General features: G+C 39.6%; 1 protein-coding gene across 2 annotated transcripts; it reads left to right on the top strand.

Moving 5' to 3' along the window:
* Positions 1–27,491, top strand: MYH2 (myosin, heavy chain 2, skeletal muscle, adult). 2 transcript variants are annotated; one of them, XM_011973167.1, is made up of 40 exons: positions 1–326; positions 546–588; positions 2,032–2,255; positions 2,357–2,500; positions 4,473–4,629; positions 5,839–5,866; positions 5,950–6,064; positions 6,163–6,255; positions 6,806–6,869; positions 6,984–7,082; positions 8,167–8,270; positions 8,795–8,933; positions 9,299–9,417; positions 9,507–9,656; positions 10,767–10,937; positions 11,062–11,371; positions 11,997–12,067; positions 13,230–13,317; positions 13,405–13,522; positions 14,964–15,087; positions 15,175–15,311; positions 16,746–17,001; positions 18,554–18,796; positions 18,888–19,064; positions 19,147–19,292; positions 19,376–19,466; positions 19,549–19,938; positions 20,757–20,883; positions 21,570–21,688; positions 21,831–22,027; positions 22,764–22,947; positions 23,024–23,189; positions 23,288–23,412; positions 23,572–23,880; positions 23,969–24,172; positions 24,751–24,876; positions 24,969–25,139; positions 25,223–25,327; positions 25,449–25,544; positions 27,207–27,491. In XM_011973167.1, the coding sequence occupies exons 3-40, from the start codon at positions 2,052–2,054 to the stop codon at positions 27,357–27,359; spliced, it is 5,820 nt and encodes a 1,939-aa protein (XP_011828557.1). In that variant the 5' UTR covers positions 1–326; positions 546–588; positions 2,032–2,051; the 3' UTR covers positions 27,360–27,491. The 2 variants fall into 2 exon arrangements, with proteins under 2 accessions (XP_011828557.1, XP_011828558.1); XM_011973168.1 differs by lacking the exon at positions 1–326 and adding an exon at positions 339–403.
* Positions 27,492–27,591: the final 100 nt, after the last annotated feature.

Below are 27,591 nucleotides of genomic sequence, written 5' to 3'. Positions count from 1 at the left end.
AAAAAGAAGTTCCGAGGGAAACCAGGTATCCTGGCTGCCCAGCCATGGCCTTTATCCCCCAGCTTGACTCTTTCTTTCAGATCATCTTCTCAAATTATCCATAGGAGATTTATTCACATACTCAATAAGAAAAATATTTCTAATTATATCCAACCATTCTTAATATGAATGAGAATTATGCGGGGACGCTAGATTGCCAAGAGGTATTTTGCCAAACAATTCCTTTTGACTTAAGAAAGAAGAGGCAGCTGCATTGTTTCCATAGCTATCCATATAAAAGAGCCCTTGGAATGAGGCTGACTCGTCCTGCTTTAAAAAGCTCCAAGGTAAGTGGGAGCAGGACGGGCCTTTCAAGAGGGACACCGGTCACACCGCCCAGTGTCAGCAGCAGCTGCTAGTTCTGGTACTGCTCCTTCTGGAACTGCACATTTTACCTCTATGAATTTTGTCACTTCTGTTTACAATAGCAAGTAATGCCATAAATGGGATGTTTTTCCCTCTCTTTTTGGTTAACTAATCAAGTGCTTTTCCCTTTTCTTTTATAGAACTGTCTCACTCCCAGGCTACATCTTCTCACTTGCTAACAAGGTAAGATTTGGACTAACCAGTTCCTGGAGGAGAATGTAAGAGGCTCTGGGATGGATTTCTGTCACTTAGCAACCTTTCAGAAAGTGCTTGTCTCAGTAAATACCCTCTAACAACTGTGCTTCAGGAAAGGGGTGAGAAAGGGAGGACTGTCTTTTCAGGACAATGCACACATCCTCATTTACGACTCAAGCATTGGTGGAGTGACATTTGAGCAGGGGAACTGCTTTGAATAAATATATTGTCTGTGCAGGAGAAAAAGAGTCTACCCTCAGATTCCCTGGCCAAAAATCTCAAATTTGATAAAAATGCATCCTGCTGTTAGAATTCATTTAGTAAACATAATATCCAACAAAGTCAAAAGGAAGTAAGTAGGACAATCCTTCCTTTAAACTTCTTAAAGCCCTTGTAAAAAGTCACCTTACACAATGCTGAGTGCTGTGGCATTTTTCTTATATATAATAGAGGTATTAATATGCCCTCCCACTACATACTGCATTTCTAAAGGGAGAGACTAGGAGAGATGATTCAAATGAGTTTCAAGTAATTTGATCATGTAATGACTGCGGTAGCATTATTTTCCAAACCTTTCATTCTACTGATTCCACTGGCAATCTGCAGATCACATAGAATGGAGCAAACAGGGCCTGCATGCTTCAAAGGAAAATTTGGAATAGCAAAGGGAGCCCTTTGATGTAGAAGAATGAGGTTAACGTTGGCTACTGTTTTTATCCTTAATTAGTTTAAAGGGGTTAAACTGATGAACTGTATTTAATATGCAAAAAATTATGTCAGAGAAACTATACTAAGCACCTAACCTAAATGAAAAAAAAGGGAAACAAAATGATAATCTCCAATAAAACACTGAACTTGAACAAATCTGGCTGAACAGGTAAAGGAGGAAATAAAGTTCTCCTACATTACATTCAAAACATGGAATTTGGTGACATGATAATTCATGACATCTTATATATAAATGGTAGCCTGAACAATTTCAAATTACTTTCTCAGTCATCATTTGAACCTCATTTTCAAAGTGTCTTCACCATATATCATGGGTTGTGAATTAAGAAAGGCGAATTTATAATCCCTATTCTAAAGATGGAGTCACTTAGGCTTAAAAAAAAAATCAAGTGACATACCCAAGGTCACAAGCTACTTGACGGCAGCACTGGACTGTAACTCAGTTCCCGATGAGGATGTGAGTCTTGGAGGATGAAATAAGATAATAGATGCAAAGCCCTGAATACGGTATTGGGTACACAGAGACCACCTGATGCATTTTCGCTCTTGTGATTATGTTTGTCTCTGTAACTACAGTATGGTGAACAGTAGACCTGTCTAGTGGAATTTCCAACTGGGCCTATGAAATACAACAAATATTAAGATTTATCAGTACACACGGCAATCCAGACTCTCTAATGTGAAATGTTTTATCTCCTTTAGGACCTCAGAGTTCAGCAGCCATGAGTTCAGACCAAGAAATGGCTGTTTTTGGGGAGGCTGCTCCTTACCTCCGAAAGTCTGAAAAGGAGCGCATTGAGGCCCAGAATAGGCCCTTCGATGCCAAAACGTCTGTCTTTGTGGCGGAGCCCAAAGAATCCTTTGTCAAAGGAACCATCCAGAGCAGAGAAGGAGGAAAAGTGACGGTGAAGACTGAGGGAGGAGCGGTGAGTAGGATCCCAGGAGCTTGCCACATTTTATTGATTTTTGTTGTTGGCGTTGTTTGGTCACTCAATTAATGTAAACGGTTATCTTTCCTGTTTACCAGACTCTGACAGTGAAGGATGATCAGGTCTTCCCCATGAACCCTCCCAAATATGACAAGATCGAGGACATGGCCATGATGACTCACCTGCACGAGCCTGCTGTGCTGTACAACCTCAAAGAGCGTTATGCAGCCTGGATGATCTACGTGAGTACCCCCTGCCAGCGCTCTTTATAATCATCCTCATGTACCCTATCATCCCGCTTCTTCCACTGAGCATAAACAGGTCACAGGTAGTGACCCATTTCACTTTCATCGTAGCCTAAGTAGTTAAAAGGCTTCATGATTGCTATTGTAAAGCACAGCTCAACAGCCAGCCCTTCCTAGTTTTTCCATCCAAAGCTGGGGAAGGCCACTGTCCATGTTGACTGGGTTTGCCATGAAACCCTTAAGCAGGCATTTGAGCAGCTACTGCTTATATTTCAATCACAGGTTATCTTCCCCATTCCTCTTCCCCACTCCAGCCACAGAATCATCCAGAGTGAAAAGATAAACATGTTTTAACACTTGAAACTATTTTAATTTTTTTTTTTTTTGAGACAGTCTCGCTCTGTGCCCCAGGCTGGAGTGCAGTGGTGCGATCTCAGCTCACTGCAACCTCCGCCTCCTGGGTTCAAGTGAATTCTTGTGCCTCAGCCTCCAGAGTAGTTGGGATTACAGGCATGTGCCACCATACCCGGCTAGTGTGTGTGTGTGTGTGTGTGTGTGTGTGTGTGTATTTTTTAGCAGAGACAGAGTTTCACTATGTCGCCCAGACTGGTCTCAAACTCCTGGGCTCAAACAATCCACCTGCCTTGGCCTCCCAAAGTGCTGGGATTACAGGCATGAGCCGTCATGCCCAGCCTACAATGTTTTTGTTCTTGTTTTTTTGAAAAAAACAAATTTCACTCATTTTCACTCCCCTAAAATAACAGCAATTTGTATCTGTGTGTTCTGGTCCCTTCTATCTGGAATGTCACTTCCTCGATGAAACCTCTCCCACTTCCCCAAGCAGTGACATATTCTGTCCTTTTGTTTCTGTCCCTGCCTTAACACTGACCATGTTTTTCCTTGATCATTCATTTACATGACTGTCTCCTACATAGACTGGGGATTCCTCAAGGGACATAATCTCATTTATCAGGTCTCATTTCTACTGTCTGGCAAAGGCCTGCACATAATACACATGCAGTAAATATTTTTAAACCAAATTTATTATATTTTTGCATAGTTTAGTCAGTGCCGATATTTAGCTAGACAACACCTATACAAGTGTACCTAGTGTTGATGGTCAGCATCTCAGTCTAACTAGTTGGTGCCTGTCTTGAATCAATTGTCAAAGATTTTAAAAATCCTCCTATTATAGTAATGATGTATATATATCATTTTGTGTTCTGTTTCCTTATAACTTAAAAATGTTTTGTAAATACTTTCCGAGTGTTGCTGTATACTTTCATGTTTACTTTTTTAAATGCCTGCATCATATTGTCTTAGAAGATTTACCAGTTCACCTAACCATTCCCTTACTGTTGGCCACTTAGCTCATGTCCAAATTTATGTTCTCATAAATTTGAATTATCTTAATGCTGCAAAGAAAATATAAACCATTTCCATAAAACAATAAAAAGTTTCATAGCACATGTGTTTAATAACATGTATTTCTTCTTCTGCTATGTAAAAATCACTGTGAAAAGCCCTGAGGAGAGCAATAAGAAATCTGAATTGTAGTCGCTTCCCTCAGGATTCTGCCATTACATTGTTGAACCTGCCAACTAGTTTTCATGCTGATACCTTGAAGAAATAAGAGTACTCACTTAAAGTGCTCCTTTTTGTTAAAATTCAATTAATTTCCAGACTAGTCTGGGCAACAAAGTGAGACTTTATCTCTACAAAAAGCCTATACAAAATTAGCTGGGCATGGTGATGCACGCCTGTAGTACCAGCAACTTGGAAGGGTAAGGTGGGAGGATTGCTTGAGCCCAGGAGGTTGAGGCTGCAGTGAGCTGAGGTAGCACCACTGCACTCCAGCCTGGGTGACAGAGCAAGACACTGTCTCAAAAACACAGTCAATTCATAAGTTAATTCCACAAATAACAGGAAAGGTCTTTGGGTACTTATTCTTTCTTTTTCCTTCTCATAGACCTATTCAGGTCTCTTTTGTGTCACTGTCAACCCCTACAAGTGGCTGCCAGTGTATAACCCTGAGGTGGTGACAGCCTACCGAGGCAAAAAGCGCCAGGAGGCCCCGCCCCACATCTTCTCCATCTCTGACAACGCCTATCAGTTCATGCTGACTGGTGAGTGAGCCGAATGCTTTGCGAGTGCATAAACTTTTAGAGCAGAACCATAGGAGAAAGAGACTCGAGGCAATCTCAACACATTCTTTGAGATCATCCCTTTTAGTTGAGGCTGGTGTATTTATGAAGCAGAAGGTCCAGGAAGGGGAGAAAGGCTGATTTGTAATCCTTAATATTACATAATTGCTAATGATCTCTTAAACTTTGAAAAAATCAACAGAGGCTGGCCATGGTTAGTTAGTATACTTTTGAATGACTCAGAAACTCAAATAAATATGAGCAAAAATACAAATATTTCTGTGTATGTATACACACATGTACACTCATGGACACACAATCACACATACAAACTGTGTCTCCGTTACTATGAGCCAAAAAACAGAAGAGTAAAACTTGTCTCTCTAGTTTTAGCCTCAGCATCCTAAATTGTGACAGATTAAACAGTCTCTCTATATGAAGGATGGCACAGTGCTATTGCCCTTTTCCCAGAACCAACCTGAACAGGCTCGAGATTTAAGGTGTATTTGGTATTAAGACAGTTAGATATTGAATCTGCTTCCTACAATTTTGTCTTGGCTAGACCAATCTAAACTACTTGTGGCACCTTGAGAACGGGCTTAGAGAATTCCTGTTCAGAGAGAGTAAAACATCAAAACAAAATTTTACCTTTTCCTAAAAATAGGACCGAAGCTGTATTTCTAAAGCTATCACCTTCACCGTACTTACTCCTTCTCACACACTAGAAATATCTCTGATGCTCATTCTTCAATACTTCTTGCACCCACAATATATAAGTCCCTAACTTAAATTGTCATCTAAACCTAACCAAAGAGCTGAGTCTACTTTCAGTGTTTATTTAGTGATCAAGTATTAAAAAGAAAAAGTCTGGTGCTTCAGGAATACACAGCTGTGTGGTCATCACTTATAGAGTGGCTTTCAAACATTTTCCTTCATCTTAGAATTTTTTTCCTCAAATGAAATATTTCTTGGAAGATTTGAACATAAAACCAGTACAAATGATGGTGTTCTGTTTAAATGGGTGGATGTGAACTGAAGTTGAGGAGGAGAAAGTGGTAGGTCTAGAGCTGGCCAAGCCCTAAAGGTTGCAAAGCCCAGACTGCATAATACTAAGTTCATTCCATTTTACTTTACTTATCATTTGCAAATATGTAAGAAAACAGTACTAAATGCCTACAATTTCTTTTGTAGACCGAGAGAATCAGTCAATCCTGATCACGTAAGTACATTTTATGCTTTCTTTACACGGCCGTGATAGCTGCTAGCTTTGAGACCATATCTGATTGAGTTTTGATTTGACAGTGGAGAATCTGGTGCAGGGAAGACTGTGAACACCAAGCGTGTCATCCAGTACTTTGCAACAATTGCAGTTACTGGGGAGAAGAAGAAGGAAGAAGTTACTTCTGGCAAAATACAGGTCAGTCTGATTGTCACAGTCACAATCCAGGCTCTGTTGGGACTCTCAGGTAGGAAATTCCCAAGCCCCAGATGCAAGGACTGTTCTTGCCTTTGCAGGGGACTCTGGAAGATCAAATCATCAGTGCCAACCCCCTACTGGAGGCCTTTGGCAACGCCAAGACCGTGAGGAATGACAACTCCTCTCGCTTTGTAAGTCTCTTGGACACTCGAACAGATACTGCTCACTGGTCGAACTTTATGAGATGTTTGTAAATACATTCTCTGAATCTTGTTCATTCCCATTGTATTACCTCATTGTTCTTTCCTTTTCCTCTGAGCATGTAATAACGTGGATCAAAACCCCATCTTGAAAGATACATGGCCTTTTTCCTGAATTCTTTCTTATCTATAATTATTCATGATCTATAATTATTCACAATTTTAAAATTTCTAATTTACAAATAATAATTGTACTTATGAAATACAATGTGATGTTTTGATATATGTTATGTGTATATTATGGAATGATTAACATGCTAATTAACATATCCATTACTTCACATACTTAATAAATATTTACGATTTTTAAATCAAAGATAAAACTCTTCTACTTATAAGACGGGAGATACACCTTTTTCTACCTGATACAAATACTCTCTGAATTGATTTAATATTAAAGCACTAGCATCAAATGTTTTGAATTTCTCAAAGATTTAATATTATACAAAAACAAGGTAGTAATATTAGTTTTTATTTCAAGGGTAAATTCATCAGAATCCACTTTGGCACTACTGGAAAACTGGCATCTGCTGATATTGAAACATGTAAGTGTTCAGATATCTTTAAAATCATTCCTGATTCTTATGACCTAAAAAAACTGACCAAACATGTCACATGAATTTTTACACTTTTCTTGTTTGTTATTTGTTTCCTTCCAGATCTGCTAGAGAAGTCTAGAGTTACTTTCCAGCTTAAGGCTGAGAGAAGTTATCATATTTTTTATCAGATTACATCGAATAAGAAACCAGAACTAATTGGTAAGAAATGTCATAATTCTTTCCCAGAATTACTGCATCAGTATCTATCAATGCATAGTCCAACCTAGTATTCTATGACTGAATTTTGTCAAGTTTATATGCCATTTTATTTTTTAAAATAGCTTTGTGAGTTTGGTAAAAATTTATATGTGCTTATTAGAAAAATTCAAAGGGAAGTAAAAGGAAAAGTAAAAATAACATCTCTAATTCCTACTACTGTGAAATAACCACCATGAACACTTGGATGAATATCACTCTAGTTATTTTCTATATACATATCTCTACATATAGACACATACATACAATTTTCATAACTGAAATCGTGGTTACATGCTCTCCTGTAATCTACTTTTTTACTGAGCAATTATATATCATAGCTTTTTCCATGTCACTAAATATAGCTCCACATCATTATTTCCAATGGTTGCATAGTGTTTTATTCTAGAAATAAGCACAATTTACTTAACCATACCCTCTTTGCAGATAGATTATTTCCAATTCTGGATTGTATATAATCAACACTATAGTGATACAACTTTTCCCACTATGTGATTATCCTCTTTGGATTACAATAGTTTTGTTTGTTTGTTTGATGGTTGAGACGGAGTCTCGCTTCGTCACTCAGGCCGGAGTGCAATGGTGTAATCTCAGCTCACAGCAACCTCCACCTCCCGGGTTCAAGCGTTTCTCCCTGCCCCAGCCTCCTAAGTAGCTGAGATTACACACATGCGCCACCACGCCTGGCTAATATTTATGTTTTAGTAGAGATGGGGTTTCACCATGTTGTCCAGGCTGGTCTTGAACTCCTGACCTCAGGTGATCCACCTGCCTTGGCCTCCCAAAGTGATGGGATTACAGGCATAAGCCACTGTGCCCAGACATTTTTTTTTTAAAATAAGGTTTATAACAGCACCATGACATCAACTTCAAGGTGTTTGCAATGGTGCCCAATATCCTTTAAATGCCTCTTCAGTGCCCATCAATCATCAACCAAGCATCATAGTGCCTCACAATTTGTCCAGAAATCTCTTGTTTTAATGAAGAAGATAATTATGCTTATCTTTGCTCTGTTTCCTGTACTTAGAAATGCTTCTGATTACCACGAACCCATATGATTACCCATTTGTCAGTCAAGGGGAGATCAGTGTGGCCAGCATCGATGATCAGGAAGAACTGATGGCCACAGATGTAAGTAGAACACAAGAAAGTCGGAATTATTATGGTCGGTCAGAGTAATGGTGATCCAGATAAATATTCAGTGTCTAGTAGAAATGGCAAAAGAAGATTCCAGGATGCAAATGGACATGCCCCCTGGAGTCAAATGAAAAGAGTACGATGTGCCCCTACAGCATTTTACTTACCCGTTAACATTCTTCTAAAGATCTGTCATTTCTGAATTTCTAAACTATTTTTTTTCTTGCAATTGAGTTGCATTACATTCCTACCATCTCTCAAAATAACAAGTTCCTTAGAGTTACTATCCTTATTCTCTGTTCTAAGTTCACGTTTTGAATCTTCAGAGGGTATGCACCTATAATTCTAATGCTCTGTGCTGGCCTTTGGTTGACCAACTCTCTATATACCCAATCTAAGGGGTTCCTTGTCTCCCATTAGTACTGATAGTTTCCCCAGGCCAGCAACGGAAGTGTGCACTATTTATAGTAAGCGTGTGGATCACAACTTAACAGCTATCCTATTGGTTATATTGACAGAGTGCTATTGATATTTTGGGCTTTACCAATGAAGAAAAGGTCTCCATTTACAAGCTCACGGGGGCTGTGATGCATTATGGGAACCTGAAATTTAAGCAAAAGCAGCGTGAGGAGCAAGCAGAGCCGGATGGCACAGAAGGTATCAACTAAGTCACCCACACGATCTTGCATTTGTTTGAAAATCACATTCTTAACTTGTTACCCATGAATCTTCCTAGGGAAGGTAAACTCACTTTTAAGAATTAAGTTTGAAAGTATCTGTATACCTAAATAATATGCCACGGGAAACATAAGCACTAGGTAGATGTTTCTTATAATTATTGAAGTTCTTTAGGACAAACTACTCCATAATCAAAAACTTGAACTTAGTGAAAACATGGGTAAGGATACTCGGAAAGAGATATTTGAAACACTGCACAAAATACTTGTAGTTTAAAAAATATGTTTAAGGAAGTGCGTTTCTTTGGGCCACAATAACACTGTTCTACTCTTTCTTCTTTTTAGTTGCTGACAAGGCGGCGTATCTCCAGAGTTTGAACTCCGCAGATCTGCTCAAAGCTCTCTGCTACCCTAGGGTCAAAGTCGGCAATGAGTTTGTCACCAAAGGCCAGACTGTAGAACAGGTAGGTGCATAATTCAAATTAACTGCCAAGGATGAAAGCATTTTCACAGGCCTCTAATAACTTTGAGAGTTATAACTTTGTCTTTTAAGGTGACCAACGCAGTGGGTGCTCTGGCCAAAGCCGTCTACGAGAAGATGTTCCTGTGGATGGTCGCCCGCATCAACCAGCAGCTGGACACCAAGCAGCCCAGGCAGTACTTCATCGGGGTCTTGGACATTGCTGGTTTTGAGATTTTTGATGTGAGTTGGTAGCTGGTTGGTGACAGGATTTTATAGTAAGGCAATGGAAATATCTATATGAAGGAATTAGTGAAGACTATGACCTTTTCTTACCACCACTGAAATTATTTTAAGCCTTAAAAAAGAGTAACTGGGCAGTTACTGTAGTAGCAATTCCGCTTCTATAAAAAAACAACAATGCACTTAATAAGGACTCCCCAACTTGCTATATGATCCAAAGGGAGTTCTGAATTAGCTTAGTGCAGTGGGATTGAAGGTCTATTCTAAGAAATACTCAGAGACAATAAGAGCTGAGAAACATTAATAATTTAGAGTCAGCATTAAAAAATGCAATTAGCTTTTAAGACTCAGTATGATATCATGAAATAAAAATTCATATTTGATTATGAAATATATTTTTCTTGATTATAGTTTTTAAGAAGTTTACTTTTTTTTCTAATTATACAAGCAAAACTTAGGGCATTGCAGAGGACATAGAAGGTCCCAAGGAAAAAGATTCCACATAATTCTACTATTTATATGTAATATTAACATTTTGGTGAATACCAAAATGGTGTATTTTGGTATATTTTAAAAATATAAATGTGTATTGTCATACTTTATATAATACTTGGTATCTTGATTTTTTTTTTCATTTCACATTAAAGAATAACCCAGGTGGTAATTATTGCTCACTTGCCATGCTGACCATGTGATTGCCATGCAAGATAGACTCCTCCCAGCCAGCTTCTCAGGGGTTGCAAGTTGGCTTTTAAATGAGTCAACAGAAAACTGTAAACCTTCTGGAAAATGTAGAAGATAATGGGAATAAACACAGGATGATTAAGTAGGTACTCAGGAAAATACCTGAATAAATTTAAGCAAACACAGGAAAAGAATATCATAATGGTAGGATTTTCTACAAAATGACAGCAGAAAAATAGTAGCTTCCATATGCCCTCAAACCTTCCATACTTTTCACCTTTTATTTCAAAGTCTCTTTAATCCAATGATTTTTAACATCTGTAATATGAAGGCTCTTGGACACATATTTTTAAAATGGAAAAATTCTGTATTTTAAAAAAATGCTCAATTTGCTTAAGAGAGAAGTAAACATATCTATTTATTTAGTTCAACAGCCTGGAGCAGCTGTGCATCAACTTCACCAACGAGAAACTGCAACAGTTTTTCAACCACCACATGTTCGTGCTGGAGCAGGAGGAGTACAAGAAGGAAGGTATCGAGTGGACGTTCATTGACTTCGGGATGGACCTGGCTGCCTGCATTGAGCTTATTGAGAAGGTTGGTTTTGCATTTCCGAAACCATATTTTGTGGCAACTATATTATTCACTGCTTTTTATTTTAATTCTACAGACAGAAAAAAAAAAATAGAAGTGCAGTATTGTGTTGTGGTCTGCTTTTTAGCCTATGGGCATCTTCTCCATCCTGGAAGAGGAGTGCATGTTCCCCAAGGCAACAGACACCTCCTTCAAGAACAAGCTGTATGACCAGCACCTGGGCAAGTCTGCCAACTTCCAGAAGCCCAAGGTGGTCAAAGGCAGAGCTGAGGCCCACTTCTCTCTGATTCACTATGCTGGCGTTGTGGACTACAACATCACTGGCTGGCTGGAGAAGAACAAAGACCCCCTGAACGAGACCGTCGTGGGGCTGTACCAGAAGTCTGCAATGAAAACTCTAGCTCACCTCTTCTCTGGGACTCAAACTGCTGAAGCAGGTAATGCTCAAATGTTAATAATACTCTCTAGGTATTACAAAACGTGATGTTAAATTTGAAGCTAGTGATCTCTTAGGCCTGTAGAAGGGTTGCAGACCAAGCCCCTGGTTCCTCCAAGTATTGAATAGATAGGCAGCCTTGTAATCACATATTTGTGGCTCACTCCACTACTGACAGGAGCCCTACTGCAGAGTCAGAGAGGAATTATCAGACTGTCAACCAATGAAAAGCCTCAGCTTCTACGATTCTCTCCTACTTCTTCCTCCACATCTGCAGGATATAGAGTATCTGAGGGTATAAATCTTAGGCAACAGAGTGACAAACTTCTGCCTCTCAGTACTAGCTTCTGTTGATGATTTTTGAAGTTAGTGCTCCCCACGTGTCCTAATATTAGGGAATCCCTCTATACGGTCAGGTGAATATCCCTGGTCTCATTTCCCACTGGAGAAAGAATCACAGATAAGTGGCTGCAAACTTAGTTGAAAAATAAGATTCATTCAGGCTCTATCAGAGAGGCCAGCTGGGTAGAAAAAAGGCTCCACTCGATGAACACAGAAATCAGCAAATAGCCAAGAAGTAGCCCTGCCAATTCAAAACTGTAATTATTTTCTTCCTTCTTCTTCAGAAGGTGGAGGGCCCAAGAAAGGCGGTAAGAAGAAGGGCTCTTCTTTCCAGACAGTGTCTGCCCTTTTCAGAGTAAGGAAGAAATTGTTTTTGACATTCTCCAATTACTTTGGGATTTTTTTTTTTTACATGGGTCTGTTTTTCTGAATTTCTATTTTTGTTCTAAGGATATATTTATCTATTCATGTACTAATATCACATTACATTTATTAAAATTACTTTATAATACGCTTTGACATCTTGCTGGGCAAAATTCCCCTCGTCTTTTCTTTTTAAAATTTATTTTTTATTTCAATAGGTTTTGGGGGAACCGGTGGTGTTTGGTTACATGCATAAGTTCTTTAGTGGTGATTTCTGTGCTTTTGGTGCACCCATCACCACAGCAGTGTACACTGTACCCAATGCGTTAAAATTTGCTTTGAAAATACAAGATCATTCCATGAGTAGTTTAGAAAAGGACTGATAGTAACTAGTGACTCTGTTGATCTAACTTTGGAAAGAAGGGATTTAAATTACTCAGAAATTATTAGTTCACTTTTCATGCTGAGTCAAATAATGAGAAATATTTTATAGAAAATTTTATAGACCATAATACTCTGCCATTCACAATCTAGCTGAGCCATGAAAAAGAGCAATGACATGAACTCAGCAAGACCAAAAGACATCAGTATGGCTAATGAACTCATGAATTCTAGCAGCAAATCTGTAGTGCAACTAATATGTATCCTTGCTCTTCATCGGGTCAATTTTCAATTATAATTGGTAGGATTGCTCCCCCGTAGATAATCTTTATCCCCAAAACTTGATAGAGCTGGAAAAGAGGAGCTGTATTATAAGGAAAAAGTCCAAATGTGGTGCAGGCTTCCATTTCCTTATTGGAGAACTATGGAATTGAGTAGAAGAAAGAGCGATCATCTTGCATGGGAAGGTAATGGCCTTGTAAATGTATGTGTATGGCCAGGGACCAGGGTAGGAAGAAGGATGGTGTTGGTATAAACTGAAAAGAAGCACATGCCAGGATGCTTTCTGTGTGTAACTCCTGGAAACTCAAGTGCAGAAAGATCTATTGAGGAGGAAAGTGCATCTCAGGAGAAGCATTCAAAGTGTTGCCTTGTATGAACGCAGTCCATACTGGTCATTCAACTCAGCTATAGATATTGATTTTATAGACATCAATGACTGCTCATATCCATATCTAGAGTCTAAGATGACAGGATTTCTCCCGATTTTACAGGAGAATTTGAACAAGCTGATGACCAACCTCAGGAGTACCCATCCTCACTTTGTGAGGTGCATCATCCCCAACGAGACTAAAACTCCCGGTAAGAAGTTCTATAATGAAAGGGCAAAGGGTGACTGCCACACCTCCTTTTTAACAGCTCTGCAGTGAAATAAATATGCATTTTTAGGTGCCATGGAGCATGAGCTTGTCCTGCACCAGCTGAGGTGTAATGGGGTGCTGGAAGGCATCCGCATCTGTAGGAAAGGATTCCCGAGCAGAATCCTTTATGCAGACTTCAAACAGAGGTCAGTTTCTCCTGATTATGGTGTATTCTGAAGTTTAATATGAACAAATTTAATGCAAGCAAAACAATTTAGTGAAACGCATGCCTCTACTTGTTAGTTTTGTCACAAAAACAAGTCAAAAAATGACAAGCCTCAAGTCTCGAACACTTTTTTTTGAGACAAAGTCTTGCTCTGTCGCCCAGGCTGAAGTGCAGTGGCGTGATCTCAGCTCACTGCAACCTCTGCCTCCTGGGTTCAAGCGATTCTCCTGCCTCAGCCTCCCAAGTAGCTGGGACTACAGGCATGTGCCACCACACCCAGCTAATTTTTGCATTTTTAGTAGAAATGGGGTTTCATCATGTTGGCCAGGCTAGTCTTGAACTCCTGACCTCAAGTCATCCACCGGCCTTGGCCTTGCTCTCCAAAAATTTTGGGATTACAGCCTGTGCCACCATGCCCAGCTTCAAACACTTTTAAAATGTAAATATGCAACTTTTAAGCACCTTGTGGAATTTTCACTGGATTCGCCAGGCTCTTGGCTTAGCTCATAGATGTACACGTTAACTCCAATAATGATAAGAACGACCTTTTTGAGTGCTTAATATGTTTAGATTATCTTGTTTATTCCTCACAAAAACACAGCAGAGGTAGGTACTATTAAGACTTCATTTTATAGATGAATAAGCTGAGGCTCAGGGAGATTAAGGTACTTGCCCAAAGTAACAGTTAATAAGTGGTTGAGCTAGAAACTCTTCCATACAAACATAACTATTCATTTTCTGTCATTTCCTTTGGTATCATCTATGTTCGTCTTTTTCTCTCACATATTAGATTCCCAGTGTTTCCCGGACACAGAAGGAACATGTCACAATGACTGTTCCTCAGGTCCTTTTTCTCCTTTCTAGATAAGCCCATCTTGAGAATCAGAGAAAAGGTGGAGGTGGGGAAGGACTGGGTAGCAGCTGCTAGGAGCTGATCTCTCCTAGGTCTAGGTCAGGTGGCACTGACAGAGAATTCCAGGCTCAAGATCCAAAGCATGTCTAAGTTTGATTTTAGGTGATTGGGATAGTTCCAAATACCTAAAGTGTACTCTCTACCAAATTCTTCAATGAAAAGTAGCTCTCTTGGATTCAGGGCCTTAAAAAGCAAATGCATCTAGTAAAGATAACACATTGCATTTTATTGGTTAGACACACCATAATGTGTGCCTTTCCTAAGGCAGAACCCTTTCCTAAGAACAGGGTCTGATGAGACAGAAAGGAAAGTTGCAACTGTGAGGGAAAGGCAGTGGAGTAAAAATTGGTTGCCAAAGGGATGACCATTCATATAAACAATGTTCTCCCTGTGAACAAAGAATAATATTTTTTTTAAAGCTCTGCTTTAAAAAGTGAATCATTTAATGTTTAGCTACGATTTGTGTCATCAGTAAACTAGTTTTTAAAAGTTATATGTACTTTAACAGATACAAGGTATTAAACGCAAGTGCAATCCCTGAAGGACAATTCATCGATAGCAAGAAGGCCTCTGAGAAGCTCCTTGCGTCCATCGACATTGACCACACCCAGTATAAATTTGGACACACCAAGGTAATACTCTGTAAATCCTACCTGATGCTATTCCTGTCCTTTTGAACTTCATTAAAGCTTCTGATCTGCAACTCTTACCACACATAGGTCTTTTTCAAAGCTGGTCTTCTGGGGCTTCTAGAGGAGATGCGAGATGACAAGCTGGCCCAGCTGATTACCCGAACCCAGGCCAGGTGCAGAGGGTTCTTGGCAAGAGTGGAGTACCAGAGGATGGTGGAGAGAAGGTATAAAACATTATGTTTATTCACATATTCCGTCTTCAAAAACATATTTGAAATGGCTTACAATTAAGACTCGGCTTATGATAAGGACACTAAAGAAGATGTGAGTAAGAGTCCTATAATGAAGTGGGAATATACATGTACCAGAAAACTTAAGGAAGGAACCATCACCTTCTGACTGTATGGGTAAAAACTTGAGAAGCATAAAGTGTGTGTACTTCTTACCTAACAAGATAAAATACACCAGTGAGTAAGCAGAAGCAAACTTTTGCCCTAGCACTTGTTTCTAATGTGAATTTATTGGACAGATCATTAGATAAGAATCAAAGAAAAGGCAGAGGTGGGGAAGGACTGGGTAGCAGCTGGACGTTGACCTGCATAACAGACAGTATAGTCAAGAGTGGTTTTAACACAGGATGCAGAGACAACTTTTTCCCTCCAATCATTTATGTTATCAAACTATCGTGGTTTAAAATATTAGGGGCCATTTATCTGTGAAAGACTTTTTGCAGTAAGTTAACACAATGTCATCAGGGAATGTTGCTTTTCGGTCATCTAATCTGATGCAAGGACAGAGTTCAAAGACTATAGAGCCAGGTGTCTCAAAGTACAGGATGTATGTAACCAGGACCATTACTCCATGCTGAGAAAGGCATTTTACATTGCCACCTATACATCTACACATCTACATATGTGTATGCAGATATATAAATAATTTACATGAAGCAAATTTTATTTTTACCACTTGTAATTATGCTAATGTTTTCAACTATATTCCATTTCATTAAAAACAATAAATTCTGGTCATGATCCATGATACATATATATTTGGGTAACTGTCTATATATGCGGTAATTAGTTGTAAAAATCATTTAGATGAAAACAGAAGTGGTATTAGAGAGTAGAATGCAACATTCACACAACATCAATATATAATGCCAGAGATTTTTGAAGAAATTCTGAGTTTTTAAAATCTCAGGCCCCACATATCCCTAAAGAGCTGTGTTCCCCCTTCACTGCCCTTAGTGGTGTTTTAGTAGCAATGTTTGAGAAGCACTGATGTACAGCAAGGCTCCTCAAAGGGTGCTCCTTGGACTTGCAACATCAGCGTTCCTTGCAAACTTGTTAAAAGTGCCAATTTTCAGGCCCCACCCTAGATCTTCTGAATCTGAATCTGTGGAGGTGAGGGTCAGGAGTCAGTATTTTCACAAGCCCTTCAGGTGATTCTTATGCATGCCAAAGTCTGAGAAGCAGTGATGTAGAGAAATGAGTGACCTTAGCAAGACCTTGACCATCATCCCAAAATAGAATTTCTTTCATCTGCATGTTTGAAAGCAGAGTAGGAACAAGGTGGAGCCAAATCTCCAACTCTCACTGCCAAGGTTTCATCTCATTTCATCAGCCACACAATACTAATTTGCATCAATTAAATTTCAGGGAGGCCATCTTCTGTATCCAGTACAATATCAGAGCCTTCATGAATGTCAAGCACTGGCCCTGGATGAAACTCTTCTTCAAGATCAAGCCTCTGCTGAAGAGTGCAGAAACTGAGAAGGAGATGGCCACCATGAAGGAAGAATTTCAGAAAACTAAAGATGAACTTGCCAAGTCAGAGGCAAAAAGGAAGGAACTGGAAGAAAAGATGGTGACGCTGTTGAAAGAAAAAAATGACTTGCAGCTTCAAGTTCAGGCTGTGAGTTGGAATATCACCCTTGGTATCACTAACCAGGATGCAAGTGCTAGGACTCTGACCACTGTGGGCCATGAGTTTGGTAATTGCATGGGAGACACTCATTGGAGGCAAAAGGTTAAAACACTCCAATGGTGCGAAAAGGTCCAAACGTTCCTCCATTGCCCAATAACCCCCAACAAACCAGTACCAGGGCAGTAGGTAGAAAAGTCCCTCATTTTCCACTGTACACAATTTCATCAAACCACAAGATTTTTGACTTATTTTCCCTTTAAATACAGTCCTTAAAAATGATTTTAATATAACACAGTCCCAAATAAAATATGAAAGGGAGGATAGCATGGAGAGAGTAATATTTTTCTGAAACTTCCTTGAACTTCTAGATGTCCATGGGTCTTAAATTAGAATAGGAACAGCTGACAGCACTCTACATCCAATTTTACTGAATTATCGTGTGATATTGATCTCAAAAACTCAGACTCCCTCTTTCTAATCTGTCTCCACAGTCAGTGTCCCATCATGTCACACCCACATTGTTGCATCAGCACCAAAGTTGCTCAACCTACTTCCCAATTCTCTCTTCTTCCATTCAGCCTGCTCACTGCCCTCTCCTGAACTAATCATTTGAGAACTGCTTCCATCAACTTGAGACTATAATTTATAAGACTATGTTTTATTTGGAGTGAATTGAATTGGTCTACTTATCACAAAGTCATATTTTTTTCTGTTAATACTGGTCTCTCTGTCAACGTTGAGCAGTGTAATAACTCCAAGCAGTGTAATAACTCCTAGATTACAGAAGGAAAGAGAGCCCTTCCAATCTATCCTGTATTCTCTTCTGTTGCCCCCAGCGATTTATGCGGAATCTGTACTAAACCACTGTATTCATTGCATGGTTATACACAGCACCCTGCATTGCTTAATGTATTGAAAGGCTGATATGGAAGATTACTGATGAGTATATATTCCAGTGTCTCCTTCATTTCCTGCCTGCCCTGACCCCCTTAATTGGAAACAGCAGGTTGCCAGGAATTTCTTGATTACTTTATGTTTCAACTTGAATTTAGTACATCATAATCAGGAGCATCCTCCAGTACTACCAAAAAAAAAAAAAAAAAATCAGTAGCAGCTGTATCTTGAATTTGTCCTGCTAGAATGCTTCCCCACACCCCTCCTCCTCCTCTCCACAATAAGTTGATTTCTGCAAAAGCAAATCTTGCCCCTCTCTCAAGGCCCAAATCAAATAGCAGTTCTTTCATGAAACCATCTCTGATCCAAATTCTCTGATCTGTTATGTCACTAATTACTTTCTACATTATTTTCTAATCTACTGTAGAATACATTCTTTTAGGGGAACAGAACAACAACTGGTACATTTTGGCTTACCCACATGTGGAAAATGTATACAGTAGGGTGGTTCATGGAACAAGAATTTGTGAAGGCGTAAATAAATGAATATAGGAAAGTCAAAAGATCAAATGCAGAAACATACACTCTTATCATTGTAAAGTATTTCATTCTTTCTTCCCAATTTTGATCTTGTTTCCAACTTAAGGAAGCTGAAGGCTTGGCTGATGCAGAGGAAAGGTGTGACCAGCTGATCAAAACCAAAATCCAGCTAGAGGCCAAAATCAAAGAGGTGACAGAGAGAGCTGAGGATGAGGAAGAGATCAATGCTGAGCTGACAGCCAAGAAGAGGAAACTGGAGGATGAATGTTCAGAACTCAAGAAAGACATTGATGACCTTGAGCTGACACTGGCCAAGGTTGAGAAGGAGAAACATGCCACAGAGAACAAGGTATCAGTCATATTCTGAAATACTATATAGGGGTTCTGCCACCCAAATAAGCTGCTTTAGAGCAACTAAGCTGCTTTCTTCACCTTTGTAGGTGAAAAACCTCACAGAAGAGATGGCAGGTCTGGACGAAACCATCGCTAAGCTGACCAAGGAGAAGAAGGCTCTCCAGGAGGCCCACCAGCAGACCCTGGATGACCTGCAGGCAGAGGAGGACAAAGTCAACACCCTGACCAAAGCTAAAACCAAACTTGAACAACAAGTGGATGATGTATGTCTAGTATCATCAAGGACATTATTTTCTTCTAAAGGAAGATAAGCATTCCTTCTGATTCAACATTATTTATATTTAGCTTGAAGGGTCTTTGGAGCAAGAAAAGAAACTTCGCATGGACCTAGAAAGGGCTAAGAGGAAACTTGAGGGTGACTTGAAGTTGGCCCAAGAGTCCATAATGGACATTGAAAATGAGAAACAGCAACTTGATGAAAAGCTCAAAAAGTAAGTAAGAAAGAATTGCTTATGGATTTGCTTCCAACATTGGATACAGACTAAATTGTTGTACTTTGCTACTTTTCTAAAAGGAAAGAGTTTGAAATCAGCAATCTGCAAAGCAAGATTGAAGATGAACAGGCACTTGGTATTCAATTGCAGAAGAAAATTAAAGAATTGCAAGTAAGTACATGATTTTCATCAGTCTGGCTCGGAGGCAGTTATGATACAAAGAAGCTGAGTTTGTATTTTGCACCATTTCCAGGCCCGCATCGAGGAGCTGGAGGAAGAAATTGAAGCAGAGCGGGCCTCCCGGGCCAAAGCAGAGAAGCAGCGCTCTGACCTCTCCCGGGAACTGGAGGAGATCAGCGAGAGGCTGGAAGAAGCCGGTGGGGCCACTTCAGCCCAGATTGAGATGAACAAGAAGCGGGAGGCTGAGTTCCAGAAAATGCGCAGGGACCTGGAGGAGGCCACCCTACAGCATGAAGCCACAGCAGCCACCCTGAGGAAGAAGCACGCAGACAGTGTGGCCGAGCTTGGGGAGCAGCTTGACAACCTGCAGCGGGTCAAGCAGAAGCTGGAGAAGGAGAAGAGTGAGATGAAGATGGAGATTGATGACCTTGCTAGTAATGTAGAAACGGTCTCCAAAGCCAAGGTACTACAAGTTCTGGGAAATTGTTATTGAAAATAATGCCTTACGGACACATCATAGTTTACACAGGGCACTTTTTACACATAAAGTCATTTGTTAATTGCAGTAATTCAGGGAAGTAAGCACAAAAAAATCAGTGTTTTTACTATTTCCATTTAACAAATAAAGGATCAGAAATTCAAAGAGGCCAAGCACTTTGACCCATCACACCACTAATAAACGACAACACCAGTTTTTGAATATAAGCCATCTGTGTTCTCCAAGTCTCCAGTTAGAGAACAAAGGTCTCCAATAATTTCAAGGAAATTGAAGTGAGGAAAGTTTCATCATACATAAAAGCAATGAAGTATTTTGGAACATGCTTTTAGAAAATGTACATTATACAATTCTAACAAAATCTTAAAATTAGAACATAACCTTAACATTTTCATATTAATATTGAACAGAGCTTCATGATTAGCTTTCATAAAATATAAGAAAAATTAGCCAGGCATGGTGGCGCGTGCCTGTAGCCCCAGCTATTCAGGAGGCTGAGGCAGGAGAATCGCTAGAACCTGGGAGGCGAAGCTTGCAGTGAGTCAAGATCGCACCACTGCACTCCAGCCTGGGGAGAAAGCAAGACTCCGTCTCAAAAAAAAAAAAAAAAAAGAAAAAAAAGAAAAACTTTTATGCATTACATTACATACAAGACAATTTGGTTTATTTTCTATATTAAGATAAATTTGTATTTTTTATTTCGGGGAGAAGGTTTAGCAACTGCAAAGGTGATTATTATTTGCTTAAAAGGTCTCTGTTTTCTTCTTTTACTTTTTCTTCCATAGGGAAACCTAGAGAAAATGTGCCGGACTCTAGAGGATCAAGTGAGTGAACTGAAATCAAAGGAAGAGGAGCAGCAGCGGCTGATCAATGACCTGACTGCGCAGAGGGGGCGCCTGCAGACTGAATCTGGTAACGCTCCCCTCTTCTGTGCAGCTTCAGGGTGGAGAGGATGCAATTAAGAACAACTGATTTGGTGATGTGGGAGCCTAATAATAGCAGCTGAGAACATGTCTGATTCACCAAACGACTCAGACACCTGACCTGTGTGCCAGGTCATCTTGGGACAATGCTGGAGATAAAGGTTTCAATTGAACAGGATCAAGCTCTGTTTCAGAATGGCCTTGAGTATTTGCTCATTGTGAGGACGTTGGGATTAGGGGTTACTCCAGCATGAGTCCAGGGCTTCTCTTTCAGGCCAAGTTTCTCTTTATTTTATGCGGGTCAACTAACTTCCAGAATGGGGCAACGAATAGCCCAGTCTCTCAAAAGTCCTATGGAATGGGGACTATGTAGAATTAGACATTTTCGCTTACTCGTTGACAGTCATCATGAGGTTTCGTACGATATTATAGAATCCTGAAAGAATCAGTGATGGAAAGGACAAAAAGAATTTAAGCTGTATTTATTCATTCTGATTGATCTGAAAGTTTCACCATAAAAACTGAAAACTTGCACTGAGCATGAAGATGTCAGCATAGAATTCAACCATCTGAGCACTCAATTTGGGAAAATAAGAGTCAAAATTTCTTTCTAACATGGGCTTGCAGAATCTTGTTTTTCACTTAAAAAATGGTGCCATTTCTTTTGTCCATCAGGTGAATTTTCACGCCAGCTCGATGAAAAGGATGCTCTGGTGTCTCAGTTATCAAGGGGCAAACAAGCCTTTACTCAACAGATTGAAGAATTAAAGAGGCAACTTGAAGAGGAGCTAAAAGTAATTATGACTCTAAGACAGACTTTTCCCATATGAGCTGATTCTACATGGAGGCTGTTATACCAGCTTTCAAAAGGTTTTGAAAAGTAAAAAGTAAAAAATTAAAAAACCAAGAAAAAGAAAGGGGTAACTGTCTCCATAGGCCAAGAACGCCCTGGCGCATGCCCTGCAGTCTTCCCGCCACGACTGTGACCTGCTGCGGGAACAGTATGAGGAGGAGCAGGAATCCAAGGCTGAGCTGCAGAGGGCGCTGTCCAAGGCCAACACCGAAGTTGCCCAGTGGAGGACCAAATATGAGACGGACGCCATCCAGCGCACAGAGGAGCTGGAGGAGGCCAAGTATGTGCACAGATAGGAGAGAATGAGCAGAAAACTTTGCATATTGAATCAGAAAAACATGACCTTTGAAGATTCAGTGAATTAGTCCACAAATGCTCGTTAATTGGCTTCTATGTGCCAGTCACAATCAGCCCCTAAGAGTAAGACATGAATAAGTCAAATATGGTCCCTGCCTTATGATCCGAAAATCTAGTTAAGAAAACAAAGAAAAGCAAATAATTACACTGATAATTAGGGGCCTCACTGCCGTTTGTCAAGCACAATGAGTTCATCGCTGCATCAGGGGCTTGTACCTGCTGTTCCCTCTGTCTGAAATACTCTCTCCACAGACTTCCCTTTGGCTCACTCTCTGACTTCTTTTAGCTCTTGACTCAAATATTATCTCTTCATGGAGGCCTTCACTGAATATCTAGAATAGTTGCCCGCCATTTACTCTATCTTATTTTGCTTCACTGCACTTATATCTGTAAGGTATTATTACAATGTTCTGATTTGCTTATTGTTTACCTCTCTCACTTATTTGTGATCTTCATGAGGCAGAGACCTTTTTTGTCTTGGTCACTGCTGTGTAGCCAGTGTCTAGTTCATAAAAGGGGCCCATCGATATATGTTGAAAGAATGAAAAGTGGCTGGGTAGCATTATTGTGAAGTTTCTAATACTCTTCAGTGTGTGTGGTAATAGCTCATAATTCATATTATGGTTCGCTTCTCTCTGAAAACACGTATAATCTTCAAGGAAGAAGCTGGCCCAGCGGCTCCAGGCTGCTGAGGAACATGTAGAAGCTGTGAACGCCAAATGTGCTTCCCTCGAAAAGACGAAGCAGCGGCTGCAGAATGAGGTCGAGGACCTCATGCTTGACGTGGAGAGGACAAATGCCGCCTGTGCCGCCCTTGACAAAAAGCAAAGGAACTTCGATAAGGTAATTCCTCCAGCATCCTCTGCTCTGTACTCTACTGTTTTGTCTTTACAGCAGGTAACAGGTCTTGGTTTTTCAGATCCTGGCAGAATGGAAACAGAAATACGAGGAAACGCATGCCGAGCTTGAGGCCTCCCAGAAGGAGGCCCGTTCCCTTGGCACTGAGCTGTTCAAGATGAAGAATGCCTATGAGGAATCTTTGGATCAGCTAGAAACCCTGAAGCGAGAGAACAAAAACTTACAGCGTGAGTCCCTATCACATTCAATAATATTCATAACTTGGAAGAATCTTTCCCCTACATCATGTGTTTAACCAAATACCTACCTTTTACTCAAACGACAGAGGAGATTTCTGACCTCACGGAGCAGATTGCAGAAGGAGGGAAACGTATCCATGAACTGGAGAAAATAAAGAAACAAGTGGAGCAAGAAAAGTGTGAACTTCAGGCTGCTTTAGAAGAAGCAGAGGTACACGTAAAATTGTGCATTATAAAAAAATTTGGAAAAAAAATTAGGTACATCTGCATAGAGTGAATAAAAAGACACATAGCACAAAATTATTGGTGTCCAGAAAAACTTCATAAAGCTTTTGGTTCCTTGCTGATGTCACCTCTTGCTGTCATTAAGGCATCTCTTGAACATGAAGAGGGAAAGATCCTGCGCATCCAGCTCGAATTGAACCAAGTCAAGTCTGAGGTCGATAGGAAAATTGCTGAAAAAGATGAGGAAATTGACCAGCTAAAGAGAAACCACATTAGAATCGTGGAGTCCATGCAGAGCACGCTGGATGCTGAGATCAGGAGCAGGAATGATGCCATCAGGCTCAAGAAGAAGATGGAGGGAGACCTCAATGAAATGGAAATCCAGCTGAACCATGCCAACCGCATGGCTGCCGAGGCCCTGAGGAACTACAGGAACACCCAAGGCATCCTCAAGGTAAACGGGTCCCAAGAGATGGTTCCAGGACAATCGGGGTGCCTGCAACCCTGAGAACATGGTGTCTCAATGACGGTTTGTTTCACAGGATACCCAGCTCCACCTGGATGATGCTCTCCGGACCCAGGAGGACCTGAAGGAGCAGCTGGCCATGGTGGAGCGCAGAGCCAACCTGCTGCAGGCTGAGATCGAGGAGCTGCGGGCCACTCTGGAGCAGACAGAGAGGAGCAGGAAAATCGCAGAACAGGAACTCCTGGATGCCAGTGAGCGTGTTCAGCTCCTTCACACCCAGGTGGGATTCAGCACAAAGAACTCCCCCGTAGTAAATTTTATATGTCAGAATAGATAAGCCTGAGTTTTTATAAGACAGCCAGACCTAATATGTCTACCAAATTTTCTTTGCAAATAATACAGAATAGTAATTCTGCATTATTGAGAAATCTTTCCCTGTTTTGCTTTGAAAAACTATTGTTGATTTGCTTCCTATAATATTCTAAGGCTGCCCATATTCTATTGTGTTAATATCTTTATTGGCCCTCATTATCAATATTCACATTTCATTCTGGAGAAATGGAATGTTATGTGCATGTCTATTATACTTTTATCCCTGTGAATGGTCCATTGGTAAATGATAATTATAAAATTATAGAGCTATTTGGTCTGCTTGTGACCTATGCACTTGAAGATGCTGAATATTCTATAATATTTCTATTTTATTTAATTGTACTACATAACACAATCCTTTAATTCTTTCATATTAAAAGGCATTTTTTGACTTGCAGATTTCTATCTGAATTTTTTTCAAGAAGTGGTTACCAATAAATACTATGGTAACACAATTTTTAAAATGTACAAACTCTTTTTAAACAGAACACCAGCCTGATCAACACCAAGAAGAAGCTGGAGACAGATATTGCCCAAATGCAAGGAGAGATGGAAGACATTCTCCAAGAAGCCCGCAATGCAGAAGAGAAGGCCAAGAAGGCCATCACTGATGTGAGTGGCAGGAACACTTGCCCACTGATTTAGCAGTAGGATTTCCTGACATCTATAACTTTCTTGGTTTTCTTGATTTATTTGCTATTTAGGCCGCCATGATGGCCGAGGAGCTGAAGAAGGAGCAGGACACCAGTGCCCACCTTGAGCGGATGAAGAAGAACATGGAGCAGACAGTGAAGGACCTGCAGCTCCGCCTGGATGAGGCTGAGCAGCTGGCCCTGAAGGGTGGGAAGAAGCAGATCCAGAAACTGGAGGCCAGGGTGCGTCTCCCAATATCTGTCTACTTCCATCTGCTTTCAGTGCCTGATTGGATCAAAGTTCTTAAGAGCCTACTTATTTGTAGGTACGGGAGCTGGAAGGAGAGGTTGAGAGTGAGCAAAAGCGTAATGCTGAGGCTGTCAAAGGTCTGCGCAAACATGAGAGGCGAGTGAAGGAACTCACTTACCAGGTACGGCAGTAGTTTTTAGCAGCTAAGCACTGGTCGAAGTCTATGTGAAATACTCATATGCAATGATGCAATAGTCATGTGCTTTAGTAATTAAGGTCCTGGACTTTTTATAATCTTTCAGACGGAAGAAGATAGAAAGAATATTCTCAGACTTCAAGATTTGGTAGATAAACTTCAGGCAAAAGTGAAATCTTATAAGAGACAAGCTGAGGAGGCTGTAAGTAATTTTAAGATTGAAGTCCTCAAATTAAGCTAATAAATAATTACTACCTCTTGTAGTAACCAAGCTGTTTGCTTTATAGACTTCTGCGTGCGTACTTAACATTTGTTTTTGTACAATAATTATCATGTATCATTTGTAATATCAGTAGCTTCACTTTAAAAGTAAACTTTCAATCCACCAAGAAACCTGAAAAAAATTAAAAGCAGAAATAATACAGGCCATACTCTCTGGCCACAGTATGATGGAGTTGTAAAGTGATGATAAAATATAAGCAAAAATTCTTGGGTACTTAAATATTTAAAAAACTAACTTTCTTAAATAACTCTTGGTTTAAAGTGAAAATAAAAACATAATTACTAAATAATTATTAATTATAAGTAAATATCACAAGGAAGATGCTACTTTTACAAACCTACAGAATGTAGTCAAAGCTGTGCTTGGAGGCTAATTCATTGCTTTAAATGCTTTCATGATGAACCAAAAGTAAAAATAAATAAATAAATGGACAGTCCAATAAAGAAATTATAAATAATAATAAAACAGTAGAAGAAGTACTGTTAAAAATAAAAGTAGAAACTGGTGAATTAGAGTATACTATTTTCTATTTGATAACTTCATTAATATTTGTAACTTCTGGAGAATTAACAAAATAAATGTACTATAACTAATTTAATCAAGGAAAATGAGACAGAAAATACAACATTAGAAATGAGAAAGGGAATAAGCTATACACATAGAGGATTACTTTTTAATATAAAACATACATCTATCAATAAAGTTGAAGCCCTGAAAAAAATTGATGATTTTTCTAGGAGAATATAAATTACCAAGTTGGCTGAATTACTTCTGGAAATGGACCCAAGTCCAGATAGATCTTTCAAAATTTCAAGGAACAGATAATCCCTCAGCTATGTAGGCTGTTCAAGAGCATGGGAAAAGATGGAAAGCTGTCCAATTCATTTTAAGAAGCTCACATAGCCCTCATACCAAAACCTGTCCAAGAGAGAACAGAGGGAGAAAAACTAAAGGCAGTTTTACTCATAAAGACAGTTACAGCAAAGATAAATTACTAAGTAGTAAAAGTCTTACTTTATTAAAGGAATCGTCTTCCAGTGATTAAATAAGGTTAATTCTTACAATGTAAAGATTACCTAATATTAGGTAATCTGTCAATAGAATCATTACATCCAATGCAGGTGGAAAAAAGTAACCATTTTGAAATGTGCCAAAATGATACATGACAAAAATCCAGTATTTATTTCAATTTTTAAAAACTTAATAAATTCATTCTTAATATGATAAAAAACTAACCCAAGTGAAAATCACCATCTTACAGCAAGCATTAGCAACTATGACTTTAATATTCTTGCCTTCCTCTCTAAGCTTATATTTTCCTTCTTATTCTACTTGTGGTACATATATATTATGTGTTTTGGTTGCCAAAATAGAGATGTAAGATATATATAATATATATAATATATATATGACACCAATAAATAAATCTTAAAATTAATTTCAATTATAAGCCCTAGATGTTGCTTCTCCATAGATGCCTTTCTTCTCTTAGGTCTAAAGAAGAATCCTTTCTTTTCTTAGGTCTAAAGAGTCTAGAAAGATGTAAGTGTGAGTTGCTTACAATTCCATTTTTATTCTCAGGAGGAACAATCCAACACCAATCTAGCTAAATTCCGCAAGCTCCAGCATGAGCTGGAGGAGGCCGAGGAACGGGCTGACATTGCTGAGTCCCAGGTCAACAAACTGCGGGTGAAGAGCCGGGAGGTTCACACAAAAGTCATAAGTGAAGAGTGACCATGTCCTGATGCCATGGAGTGACTGAAGACAGGCACAAAATGTGACATCTTTGGTCATTTCCCTCTGTAATTATTGTGTATTCTACCCTGTTGCAAAGGAAATAAAGCATAGGGTAGTTTGCAAACAATATCCTTAGACTGGTCTTGTCTTTTCTCTTTCCTGAAGCCATGTCAAAGTTTGAAGAGTCACAGAGCTGTCAAACAATCATGTTTAATAGGCGACTGACTAA

The sequence above is a fragment of the Mandrillus leucophaeus genome, unplaced genomic scaffold (genome assembly GCF_000951045.1).
Source record: "Mandrillus leucophaeus isolate KB7577 unplaced genomic scaffold, Mleu.le_1.0 Scaffold135, whole genome shotgun sequence".
Taxonomy (NCBI): Eukaryota; Metazoa; Chordata; class Mammalia; order Primates; family Cercopithecidae; genus Mandrillus; species Mandrillus leucophaeus.
This window is presented reverse-complemented; position numbering and strand designations above follow the sequence as displayed.